Raw genomic sequence first — 13,688 nt, 5'->3', positions numbered from 1 at the left:
AGCTTGTGGGACTCTGGAGGCAGATGACAGCTGATGAGAAGCAAGTGGAATGCTAAAGCAAAAGCTTGGTGAGAACATGCAGCAAGATTTTTTGTCATTCTTAAAACTACAGGGTGGGCCATTTATATGGATACACCGTAATAACATGGGAATGGTTGGTGATATTAAAGTCCTGTTTGTGGCACATTAGTATATGTGAGGGGGCAAACTCCTCAAGATGGGTGGTGACCATGGTGGCCATTTAGAAGTCGGCCATCTTGGATACAACTTTTGTTTTTTCAATAGGAAGAGGGTCATGTGACACATCAAATTTATTGTTAACGTCACAAGAAAAACAATGGTGTGCTTGGTTTCAACGTAACTTTATTCTTTCATGAGTTATTTACAAGTTTCTGATCACTTATAAAATGTGTTCAATGTGCTGCCCATTGTGTTGGATTGTCAATGCAACCCTCTTCTCCCACTCTTCACACACTGATAGCAACACCGCAGGAGAAATGCCAGCACAGGCATCCAGTATCCGTAGTTTCAGGTGCTGCATCACAGGTGACTCCTCCCATCCCATCATCTGTTTGATTCGTTGCCCTCCCTCAGGTCACCCACACCTACAGACTCACAAACAGCTACTTCCCCTGGGCCATTTAGACTGTAAACAACCACCATTCCACACCCCTCCAACCATCAATCTCAGCCATGCTCTGAGTATCCTTCAGGCCACTCACATGCAGACTGCTTACTCAGACCAGAGGCGGAGGCAGACATTTGATACACACGGGGCTTAGCCCTAAAGGGTAGTAGATTGAGATTGAGAAAGGTTTATATAATTATTTAGCCTTGTTGTGCAAACAAGCTGCAAAACTTAATAAATATAGAATTTGAAAAATAACAAACCTAAAAAGAAACACTAGGTACGAGATACATGAGGACCTATGATACGCTGATACTTTTGGTAAACAACCATGTGACTAACATGTGTGTCTCACCTGCTCTTGTTCATCTCTGTTCTGTCCTCGTTCTCCTCTCTCTCCCTCTCTGTTCCCCCCCCTCTCTCTCTGTGCTGACAATCATCAAATATACAGTTGAAACCAGATATTTACAGACTCTTCGGATAAAAACACTTTTTTAATTGTAACATCAAATCAGACTAAATGTTTATTTTTTAGATAAATATAAAAAACATATTTGTTAACTTTAAGAGTAAAGAGATAAACTGTCTGTATTTCTTAATTGCAAATGGCACCAAATTGTATTCAAACTTGAGCCACACTTATGGAGCTCCACAGTTCTTTTCCTGGTGTTTTGGTTAACATCTCTTGATGTTCCCATGTCAAAGAAACAGCCTCTGTGTTTTGCCTTATATGCATCCACAGCTGTGCCACCAGTTTACTCACATGGACTCTACGAACCTATCAGAAGCTTCTTCAGCTCAGAATGGAATCTTCTGCAGTTTCTTATTAATTAACAATAAACTTAGAGCTTCTATTTTTATCACTTTCATCAAATTTAGGAGCACATATACACTGTCTCTCTGTATTCTGACATTTAACTAATTCAAAAGATATTTCAATATTTATTTATCCAAAACAAAACAAGTTTACTCTAAATTGATGTTGTGCAGTAAAAAAATGTTCTTGTGTTTTCCATAAAGTGTAAATATCTGGTTTCAGCTGTGAATATACTGCTGTGTATTGAAGTTCCTCTTGTTTTGCATAGAAATATACTGAACAACATACAAAGCATAATATATAAAATAACATCTACCAGAGTTTTTTCTTTGAAAGAAGCTCCTTATGTCCATTCTTGTATATCAGTGCATTACTGAAACCGATTTATTTAGCCGTGGAGGGAAACAACTGAAAATATGAAATAAACACACGTGTAAGCTAAGACTCTCTAAAGAAACAGCATTGTTGTTGTTCGGCTTTTCATTTGTTGATTCACTTGAAGAGCAAGTAACGTAACATGGGTCAAGTGATCACTTTGATATCTTTCATGATTCACCGTCATATTTACATTATTTGTACAGTACGAATGATTTGCTTTGGTACCTGGTCGAACTTCAGTTCTCCTCTGTCTGCCTGGCTGCGTTTCTCCAACAGCGCACTCGCAGGCAGCAGCTGCCCCGCCCCCTCGCTCAGTCACTTAGTGTCTGAGCTCGGATCATACCAATATTAGGGGGGATTTACGCACAGTCGTAAATTCCCACAGTGTGCACTATGTGCTTCGAATATTGTGTGTAGTTTTTGTTTTATACAGTTGTCAGCCAGGCATCTAACTATGAAAAAATTACACTCCAAAAGACCCCGGGCTTCTGACAAAACAACCCGGGCTTAAGCCCCATAAGCCACCCCCCCCGCTCCGCCCCTGACTCAGACCAAGTCCTTTGCACTAGATTTAAGCACTTTGCAACTTGTCCTTTTAATGTGCTCCTTTCTCTTGTTTTGTATTTATTCTTGTTATTTATTCCTGTTGTCATACCATTTGTATTTGTTGCACAGTTGGTGAGTAGCACCAACAATTTCCTTGTACAATAACAAAAAGGGCTATTCTATCCTAAATTACATTTTCATGCAAATATGGAAAAATCAATATTTCTACAGGCTTTTTCATAGATTGTAGCCTGAACTGTGCTTCACAGGTTGACAAGCCTTTTTCTCTGAGCTGTTCCTTTGGGGGATTTCCTTTACAAACTCACATTTTGACAGGTTTATAAGAATGTGTTAGCCTTTAAGATTTTATAAATTCCAGATAGGAATGAACATCTCAACATGGGAAGAAGAACAACAACAAAAAAAGACAAATTGAAGTTTGAAGTTTCACTGACACATTGGTCTGACTGAAAAATTACCTGCCTCTAAGCCGGTTTAGTCCAGTGAAATGTGACCCTGATGGTGAACCTGCTTTGAGTATTCCTGTTTGGTTCCCAGGGGGTGAATTAACTGCTGTGGTATGTTGTCAGGCACCTGAGATGGAGCCAGTATAGTGGGTGCTGTTGATGAGTTTCAGACCCGAGTGGCTGTACCTCCATACAGAGCTGAATTCAGCAGCTTAGACCCATCCAAGCTCAAATCAGAGGACAGACTTAAAAGTGATAAATGGCCTACGCATTTAGAAGACCTTAAAAAACCAACTTAAATACATTCACAGTTGTTTCATTTCTGTACATTATCTCAAAGGAACGTTTATGTTAAATCAGTGTTTGATTATTGCCTGATGGTTTGTAAACCATCTATGAACATTATCTTTATAAATCCGTGGTTAAGATTATGCATACCATCTACAATCAATATTGGATTATAAGGGTTTAACTGCTGTTTATACTTGTTCCAATATTGAACGGTTATCCTTTCTGAACTTAGTAGATGCAGTTTGAAACAGTGTAGGTGTGATAAAGCATAAAGCTCATCTTTGTGTCACACAGTAACAGTTAATCATTCATTACAATGATTGAAGGACAAAAACCAAAGTGGAAAATGATATTTCAGGCTGCACTCGGCACACAATGCAGATCCCACAAGAAAGTTCTCCAGAGTCTAGAAAGTGATACCTGAACTGTTTGAAGGAGAAAAAGAACAGTAAATACACCATTGAATGTATAAATGTAAAAATAAATCCTACAATACTTTCTGGAATGATCATCATAGGTTTATTTTAAACAGAATATGATTAGTGACACGTTTAACCCCCTGGTTCTCAAACTGGGGATTATAACAAAGATGTTCAGTGGCTGAGTGGTTACTTAGAAGTATTGGCAAAATTAACTTCAGTCTCAGAACCTTTATCAGAATATAAAGACAGCATATATAAGATACCTCACATGTGGGAAAAAAAACAGTAACTCTGAATGAACAATGGGCTGTGTCATGACCATTTGCATATTAAAGATCAAGGAACTGACCTCACAGCCCATTGTTCATTCAGTGGTGCTAGTTTCAGTCATTGTGCAATGAACTGTTTATAAGGTTGGGGAAACCTGGAGTCAGCTGAGACTAAAGAAGTCACTTGGATGAGTGAAACATTTCTCTCACTAAAACCTAAACCAACTAAAACCTGCGTCCAGATGAACAGAATCAACTTTTTGGCAACTTTGTAGAATATTATATTGCTTTGCAAGTGGGCTGTGGGAGAGCAGCAAGGCTAAATGCTAACTGCTAGCAAGGTTTGGACAAGTTTTTGAAAGGACTGCTTCACCATGATGGTTCATGAAGAAAGCCAGAAAGGCTCTCTACACATTTATAAATTCATTACAAACAAAAAGAAAAGAGGAGTGTGACACTGACCAATATATCTAACTATTCAAATCCAGGGTCTAGTTTGGCTATAGTAGCCGTAACTACCATTAACAGAACATTGGTATTTGGTGGTGATAGTGTAACTGATTGCCCATTAATTATAGCTTGACCTATCAACATACTCAACCTGATTCTGTGCAGGGTTCCACCTGATAGAAAAAAAATGAACTCCACAGAATAACCATACCATTATTTTTATTGTAGATATAACAGGCTACAATTATAAAAACATGGGGGGGAATTAAAGGTATTTGTGACCCATAAGGTGCAGACCGCAAACCACTGCAGCACGGTATTACAGTATGACTGAGTTCTATTCCAAAGTCCCTTAAATATATTTGCTGCAGGTTGTGATGGCCCATAATTCCTCATACTGATAACAGTTCACTCGATCTGTGTAGCTCCATTCTGCTGGTGTTCTGCTGCATGGTGAACAGGATGTTCGATGTTGGCTTCATGAGACCAATATCTTGCTGCCAAGAGTTCTCTCTTTACCCCACTTTTCACCGTTTAACATTTAACAAAGCAATGTTGGTTTTCTTACACTCCATATTTGATCCTTGAAGGAAAAACCCACCTTAAAAAACACCAATAATGCTGGATACGGTGACATTTGCTTTACAAATTTACAACCAATCAGCCAAATGCATGTGGCCGACCTGACATAGAGATCTAGTGGCTGCCCAACATAAAAACATTTGAAACTCTGATGTCACGGTGGATGTAAACAAAAAAAAAAAAAAAAAAGAATTTTCTGACAGTCATTCACAGAAAATGTAAACACTTTGGAAACTTGATTGTAATGAAGCATTGTAGAAAACCTTACCCATTTTCCAAGATTGTCATACCATTCATCACAGTACCCACTGATATCCACTGTAAGGTCTTAAACAAATACACGAGCACACCGTAGTGAGTCCACGTCCACCTTCAGCACCATAAACGTTAAAGCACTTCTACCACCACAATATGCTGTTTGTTTATCTTCCCTGTTTGTTAAACTGCACACGCCTCGCCGAGACTTAAAATTCACTGACTCTGTAATCAGGCGTCAGATCCATTAGTCTAAGCTCGCACTAAAGCAGAGCCATTAGGAACACATGTTGGAAACTGACATGTGGACCCTGCATCAACATTTCCATATCAGTAATAGCACCTGACATTTAAAAATAAAATAAAGTATTATTGAGACAATGTATTGTTTTAAGATCAGGAACGCTTGATGTAATTAAGAAATGACAATCATAGTTTGTCAAATCCACAGTACACAATGGTGAAGTATTACAAAGCCAGTATCAGTTAATATATCAGTACTGAAAGTTTGCTGTTTTGGTTAGGCTCTACTCTACCTTGAAAAGGACAATTTGTTGTTTCCACAGACTTTATGTAATCACATCAATTAAATGGAAAATTACAGAGTGAGCTGTGGACACAAAGCTGCATGGGCTAGATACTTTGACCTACTGGAGGAGACCCACTTTAGAGTCTCCATAGTAACTCTTGGAGTTTGCACAAAGGACCAAGAAGTGCAGTGTTTGCTCGTTTATAACAGCTGCAGAAAGAAGACTGCTGCTGATGCTGAAGGTGTTCTGATAAATCCCAACTTGAAGACCAAACAGTGTTACTACAGTAATCTATATAGTTTGACTTCAAAGTGTCACTTTTTTCATGATTGGTGTCAAAACATTCTAATTACATCCACGGCGAAAACGAGCAGTAATTTTACAGGCAAAGAATTCACAGAAGATCACAGACAATCAAATGTAAACAGTTTATGGTCCAATTCGTTTGAATGACAGACCACTTTCAGCCTACACTTGAAGAGCAGACGTGCTCATGTGAGCTGCTTCTCACAGGCATGAGTAGATTTTTCCTTTAGGTTCTCAAAAGGTTGGAAGTTTGATTACATGTGCCAGCCTCATTTCTCCTCCTGTGGTGGGCTAGTTTGCATTCTGTGACAAAGCAGGATTCAATTCAAAGTGTCAGTTTAACTTTACAATTCATTTCCAAACACATTTAAGGCAGGATATCCGACACATGACATCCAGACATTTTAGCCCCAATTACAGAGATTCTTCTTACAGTGTATTTGTCAGGTGAGAGCCTGCAGGCACGGTTTTCTCTTTCCTCTCCAATCGTCTCATTCTCTCATTTTAAACATAGATTTGTGTAACACCAGCAACTGAGACAGCAGCAAACCACAAGTTAGTCCTTAATAACATGGCATCATATATACACACACTGCTTTTTCCTCCATTGTTCAGTCCCTTTCACACTTTGACATGAGGTAAGGTATGGCGCCCAAGTGCAATGCTCAATTGTGCTACATGTACAAAAAGAAAAAAAAAAAAAAAAAACCAAAAAGAAAAAAACTTTGCCAGTAGAAGAAAACATCGTCCACTCCAAATAATCCAGGGCTACCTTAATTTCAGCACTCCCACACACGTCTTCATCTCCATCTGAAAAGGATCCTTGTTTTCCATCGGTCACACATAATACAGTGGGCGTGGCACCGCGAGCGATTTCACATTTGTTTTCTTTTTTTAAAATAATCCCTCTTCTGTCCCTCCCAGAGTCTCACTGATGATTAGTGTGTTCAGCTCTGTGTGTTTACTACAGAGTGAGGAGTGGCAGGGTGAAACTGATAGCCCACAGTGTCTAATGGGGGAATGAGAAATCACAGCCTGGTTTTCATAGTTCCACTCTGCCTGCTTGAGAAATAATAACAGATTGCACTCTGACAGTGATAAGCTGGAAAAAGGTGGACTGAAGTGTTGCAAAGTTTCACATTTACTCTTCACGTAGTATTCTGTTGGACCAAAGGAAGTGAATGGGAATCTGGGAAAAAGAAAGAATCAGGTTGCTGCAACAAACGGGTCAACAGAAATTTGGAATTTGTGGCCATATTCAAAACTACCGTACTGCAGCAGCTATCAGTCTGAACTTCGTTTGGGTGTTTGTAACACAGAATACTTCTGCCCTCTGACTGGGTGCCCGAAAGGGTTCGATCAACAACAGAGCCAGTTCCTGTCCTGAGTTCTCAGGTTTATGTTTTCTCTAGTAACACTTAGCATGGGTCAGAGTTAGAAAATGTCTGCAGTGGGTCTTCAGTCAGCCAAGGACACTGGAGCCAATCAGTGACATGATTTATTTAGGAATAATCTTCAGTTTAATTACGGAGTTTAGATCAAAAGCAAGAACATATACATTCATGTTGATTTGTGTATTCAGTGTGTCGCTGAAGATGCTGTGAACAACGCTACTCAGGAGGCTACTCCACTGACTCCACTAACCCTGCCAGTAAAACAAAACAAAACTCCAGGCCAAAAATCCAATCCTGCAGCTAAATGCTTTCACCAGGCATTTTCCTTTTCAGTGTTCCCCAAGTCAGTTTCCACAGACCCACTCTAAACAATGACCCACCTTGGCCAAGCATCATAGCTAACATTGTCCGTAGCCCATACATGGCAAGTCATCTGGATTTGGAGACGACTACAGGTAATGACCGAGCCGTCCGAGTACGGGCAAACGCTGGTTTGGAAAATGCACCCGTGCAGGATCTGGCATGTGGTTTTTGAAAACGGCGTCAAGGCAGGCACATATTTGCATACAGAGTGGAGGACTGAGAGCCAATCACGAGTGGTACTCTACACCCACGGAGATGCATTCTAATGACGGAGTGAAGTGGGCTGTCCACTTTGGATCAGAACACTGAATAGCCTTGTTAACATCAGATACGAGCAGGGCCTGCGATCTAGTCCGTGCACACGCTGGTTTCCTCCCACAGAAGGCACTAAGATCTGAGTCACATCTTTGATTCAAGACAAGCGACGCAAATCATGATGGAACTGGAGATTGGCTTATTGTATACTGAAGATCTGATGTAGACGGCGCTGTCAGAGTGCACTGAACTGAACTGCAGTCTTGTGCAGAAATTAACACTGAGAGGACGGTCCTTTGAGGTAGAAGACCTGTGTGGAGGATTTTGTGACCGATTAGATTTCAGATCGCTATACTAACAGTTCAGGTGTCACACAGGTAAAAGTCTTTTCCAACCCTTATTTATGAAGACAGAACTGAAGAGTTAAGTCAAGTATTTTCACCGCCTATTTTTTGGAGCAAATTTAAGAGTGCAATCCGATTACCTCTACAAGCACGTATCCTCGTGTGATCAATCAATCGTCTGTTTTACCCCTGAATTCGAAAGGAAACTCTAAATTGTTTGAAATGAATAGATGATGAAACTAATTTATGTGCAGAGAAAACAATTCCTATCCCCGCCCTCTAAAAATCATCAAGTGCCTCAAGTATGAGAGGGGAGAAGAGTCGACCACACAGCTTTCCTTTACAGCTCTATAGCAAACAAACAGGACCACCAAACTAAACAGTTAAAAAAAAAAAAAAAAAAAAAAGGAGGTCAAATAAAGAGGTATTATAGTTACAGTGCAAAAAAGATGAGAAGTTCAAGCTTAATACAAAAAAAAATTAGCACCAAACAAAAAAGAAAAACAAAGACAAGAAAATGCATGCAATTAACTGAGGTATTCAAGTGAAAAGGGCTTATTTATGAGGGCGAGGGGGGAGACATTTAGCAAGAAGCAAAAACCACAGACGAGGCTGGTATCCTTACCCTCGGGAACTGACTTCATTCTCATAGTGTCACATCTACTATAGCTTTGGTAGGTAAGGGATGTGAGGAACACTGTTGAAATGAATTGGTCTTGTTCACAAAGACGGTCTGAAAAGATTCCGTGTCACACACGAGTATCCAACTCATAGAAAATTCTGCAGCATATTGAACGGGTGAGTTTCTCTTTTTTCCTCGTATCAAAACTGGATGATTTCCTGTGGAAAGACATCTATTGCGCAAGACTGACCAAGTCGACTCCATCCACTCTTAGCATCGCTAAAACCAAATCGCAGAGATAATGCCTTAAACATCTCACCTGGCTGTCGCACTACATATAGCCGTAGACTTGAAACATTTATAGAAGCCATCCAGTTGTCTCGGTTTATACATAAGCTACAAGAACATGCAACCTCAAGTGCGGTTAGAAACTAGTTTAAATTACAGTAACTGGGAATGTTGTAATTCCTATCCGTTTTGCAGGATGACGGTGAGCCTTAGCATCTAAGGCCGATAATATCATTTATGCATTTCATATATATTTATATACTTTGCTACGTATATGATTTTGGTGTCAATCTGACCACACCATTTTAAAAATAACAGATCCTAATGGAATAAGTGCAAAACTGATCAAGAATACATTTCAAGACAGATTAGACAGAAATGCCACCAGGTGTTCGCTCCAGTGGTATCTGTTAGCCACGTCTGCCGTTAGCATTTTACAAACCGCTTTAAAACTGACTGGCACTAGTGCACAGGCTGAGGGGTTTAGCGTTTTTTTTTTTTTTTCTTCCTACATACACCTCTGATTGAACTATGTACAATCTAATACTACACAATAAGCATAAGCCTCATCTCACTGACACAAGGTTAAAAACAGATGACAACAAAAAGAACAGTGGGGAATTGACACTGTGACCTGACCTTTTTTTTTTTTTATATATAAACACCTTGCTATACGTTAATAAAGCACTCATGATTACACAAAGCAGAAAGGAAAAGTAAAGATTGTGTTTGCGCAAAAAAAAAAGAAAGGTAGAATATCTAATGTGAAATAGGCTGTGATATCAGTCTTCTTCAATTGTTGTGTCTGCACACAGTGTTCCCTGGGTGCCGTTGTTGTGCCATCACAGGCTAAAGATACAGGGCTAGTATCGTGCTGTGTTCGGAAGCCGACGTTGCTCTGTCGGCTTCGGTAACTTAGGTGCTAATGTTGACAGCTCAGTAAGAGAGCTCAATTGTTTTGGACCTGAGGTTGATTGGCTTTGAGGCTGCGCAGAGCTCGTCGCGCCGCTGCCGACTTGGCAATCCGGTAGCTGCGGCCAACACCTTTAAACTTGCCCTTTCCGACGACCTCCACCGTCACGCGGACTTTCCCATCATACGTTCTTTCTGCGGGGCTGCAAAGACAGGAGCGGGAACAACTGTTATTCTGAGTAATATACCAGCATTCTTTGAGTTGAATATCACACGTCCAATAAGAAATGATTCAAAAAGGTAGGGAAAAAAGGTGATTATATAGAGGCTTAACCCTTTAAAACATGAACCATGAAATAACTCCCAGAAATCTTTAATTGTTTTGATAACAGTGTTTGTTGAACCTTTACACAAAATATATCAAATTTGAATCTGCATATATGAGTATTAATTTGTATCACATTTGCTACATTAGCCACATTTTGCAATTCAGCCATTAAACATTTATCATGCAATTTATATCATTTTTTTTAAGGAAAAAGAAAAGTCACGCTGATGATGTAGACGTCTCAAAAACACACAAAAACCCTTGTAATCAAATATGATACGCTTCCAGAGATGGAGTTTTGCATAAGTAAGAAGATGTCAGAGACCAGTGTTAGTCCAGTATGATTAGTATACCTTTTATATTTTGATCATTATGCTAATTACACACTGTCCAAAAGTTTAATACCACTAAATTCAGCTGCCCTGAGTTAATAGCATCCACCAAATCCTTTCTTCTGTTTCTTTAATAGTTGATCCCATCTTAAAGAAAATATAATTATTTTGTTATCTATAAATTTGTACATGTAAAGCTGTTATTTACATATATTCCTGAACAGAAAAAACTACTTTTAGTGGTGGAATATTTTGCTCGATTAATGTGTGATGATATTTAAAAATCCTTTTGAAAGACACAAAATAATTTCCTTGTTTTTAAAATCACAGCTGGCCTAATAAATTTAAAGCACTGCACTTTTGCCCCTGTATGTACAGTCAGTGTAGCGAAGCTGTGCTCTTCATGTCCTACCTGAACTTTGCAGTTTCTGGTTCCATCTCGAGCAGCTCTCTCACAGGAGAGCGTGGCACATTGGCAGAGAATTTCTCTGTAATTGGTGAGGGGATGAAGATTGGTGAGGTAGAAAGAGATGGTATCATGACGATTCAATTGACACAACCACAGAAGTGGCAAATTATCATGAATGTTTGCAGTCATTCAAGCTCTCTGCATGCGCTGCCCATCAATCACGGAGGATAATCAAGAAACACAGAAATAAATAGAGAAACATGCTTCCACTCTTTCTCACCTATAAGTGGCCTCATCATTGGATAATACACTTGCCACACAGTCTCCAATGACATCCTGCTGTCCATGTAAATTGCTCCAGCTAGCGACTCAAAGATATCTCCCATGGCCTTAGGGACTTCAATGTCCTCCTCCTTCTCTTCGTCTTCTTCGGAGCGTCGCAGCTGGAGACAAAAACAACAAAGCTGTGCGTCAGCTGACACACTGACAGCTGTAACACCCCCAACCAGTTACAGCTGCCCCTCCCTGAGCCCCTTTCTGTCAGAGGTTCCTTCCTGTTAAAAGGGAGTTTTTCCCTTCTCAATGTCTATCTGCACTCTGACAGGTTGCACTGATGGCAACACAATAACCAGATCCCAGTTAATTACATATGGAGTCCAGTACTGTTCCCAGTCTGAGGCTTCTTATATAGTGCTTTTCTACTCTTAGCACTCAAAGACTTTTACACAACTCATTCACCCATTTGCACAAGCACTTTCTTCTATGCTCTCTAACATTCACATGCATTTATTTCCGATGGATGCACCGGAGAGCAACATGGGGTAAGCATCTTGCCCAAGCAGACAGGGATCGAACCATAACCCTTCCAATTAAGTAGGTGACCTGCTCTACCACCTGAGCTGCAGCCACCCTGTGTTAACTCTATGCTATCAGCCTAATCTTCTTCTGTGTAATGGGGACATTGTGAGTGACTTTCCTGTAAAGCTGCAGAATTTAAGCCTCTGTCTGTTTAGCGTTACCAACTCACATTAAGTCATCTCTCCATTGCTTTTACAGCTTTTTCTGTCTGATTTGACCCCCAAATATGTTATTTTATTGTTCAGCTTAGGGCGCTCTGCAGAAACATTGAGAAAGGATTAAGCCAATGGCTATGGTAGGAAAGAGTGTGCGAGTTATTGCTTAATTTCTTTCTCTCACTTTTTTATTTTTATAAATGCGTTCTTGTTTATATGCCTGCTGTCCCCTAAGGCATAAAAGTCCTTAAGCACAACGAAAGGAGATTTTGGTGCCAAGCTAGCCTTTTGCAGACGAATGAAACCCAAACGTTGGAATATGAAAACAGCTTAATAAAAGCTGGCAGCCTCGTTATTCGCAGCGAGCGGTTCTTGAACTTATTTCAGAGGGCAAAGCTACAATAACAAAGATTAGGCTTGTTCCTGCAGAAGCGATAATAACCACATTCTTCAGAGAAGCAGGACTCACCTCAGAGTCCATGCCTTGCATTTCATTCTTCTCCAGCTGAAACTGCACAAAGTCATCAATGACGTGGAAAAGCTCTGGCGAGATGGCCTTGAAGTACTTGTGATAATCGTATTTAACAGCCAGAGAGGCAAAGATGGTGTTGTTGACGAGCGCTGAGCGCAGGTCGGTCAGTACTCCAGGAGAGTGCTGCCGTGGGTCTTCGTAAAGGTGCTTTGTTATGAGGTAGTCTAGAATTGCATCGCCAAGAAACTCCAGCCGCTGGTAACAATCTAAGAAAAAGTGAAAGAAGCACAGATTTGTCAACTGGAGATGCACAACTAAGAATGAAGGACAAAGTCAGTAAAGCATAAGGTTTACTGACCTGTAATGGTGTTATAATGGTAGGAAGCGTGAGTGAAGGCTTGCAGGAGATAAGCCTTGTTCTTAAAAGTGTAGTTGATCTTTTTTTCAAAGTTCTCAAAGCCAGATATGAGGTGGTTGAGAGTTCGTTCTGCATCTGGATGGTCCAGCATGCAGCGGGGTGGGATCTTGAGCCAGCCGTAACACAGGTCTGCGACTTGAGTATGAGTGTGAACCTGTGCCGCTGCTCCAGTCGGTGGACCTCTCTCCAATGGTAAAACCTGTTGTCGTTTTATTAAAAAATAATAATAATAATAATAATAGGAGAGAGAGAGAGTTTTGCCTTGCATTCTTTAAAACGTTACTTTCAAACAGTGCCATGTCTGTAAAGCTTGGGTCCTTCCAGATTTGAGCTGATGCAAGTACTCGGTCCATAATTCTCAATATTTTATGCATCACAAAAATTAACATCATTAACATCACTGCAATGTTTTCCTGAACAATGCATGTCGCCACTCAAACTCCATAAACTCCATGTTAGGACGCAGGGGGAGGAGCTTGCTTAACTTTGCGATCGCCTAACTGGCATGTTCAGTAACTGACATGTATCTGAATTATTTATAATTAATATAAAAATATTATCAAATATAATTAACTATTTATTTGAACTGAGTCAGGA

The 13,688-nt window shown here is 40.0% G+C and overlaps 1 protein-coding gene across 4 annotated transcripts in view; it reads right to left on the bottom strand.

The window, feature by feature from the left end:
• Positions 1-4,470: 4,470 nt before the first annotated feature.
• Positions 4,471-13,688, bottom strand: part of LOC146551456 (endoribonuclease Dicer-like) — a 48,528-nt gene continuing 39,310 nt past the window's right edge. For all 4 annotated transcript variants that reach the window (XM_085256494.1, XM_085256493.1, XM_085256492.1 and 1 more), the window contains 5 exons: positions 13,032-13,290; positions 12,671-12,939; positions 11,469-11,631; positions 11,192-11,267; positions 4,471-10,322 (listed from right to left, as the gene is read on the bottom strand). In XM_085256494.1, the coding sequence (XP_085112620.1) occupies positions 10,157-10,322; positions 11,192-11,267; positions 11,469-11,631; positions 12,671-12,939; positions 13,032-13,290 (933 nt within the window). In that variant the 3' untranslated portion in view covers positions 4,471-10,156. The remainder of the gene's footprint in view (positions 10,323-11,191; positions 11,268-11,468; positions 11,632-12,670; positions 12,940-13,031; positions 13,291-13,688) is intronic.

The sequence above is a fragment of the Mchenga conophoros genome, linkage group LG19 (assembly GCF_057382185.1).
Source record: "Mchenga conophoros isolate Kocher_MC1m ecotype Shallow Benthic linkage group LG19, M_conophoros_male_GT1.1, whole genome shotgun sequence".
NCBI lineage: Eukaryota > Metazoa > Chordata > Actinopteri > Cichliformes > Cichlidae > Mchenga > Mchenga conophoros.
The sequence above is the reverse complement of the archived record's forward strand: the minus strand, read 5'-3'. Positions and strand labels throughout refer to the sequence as shown.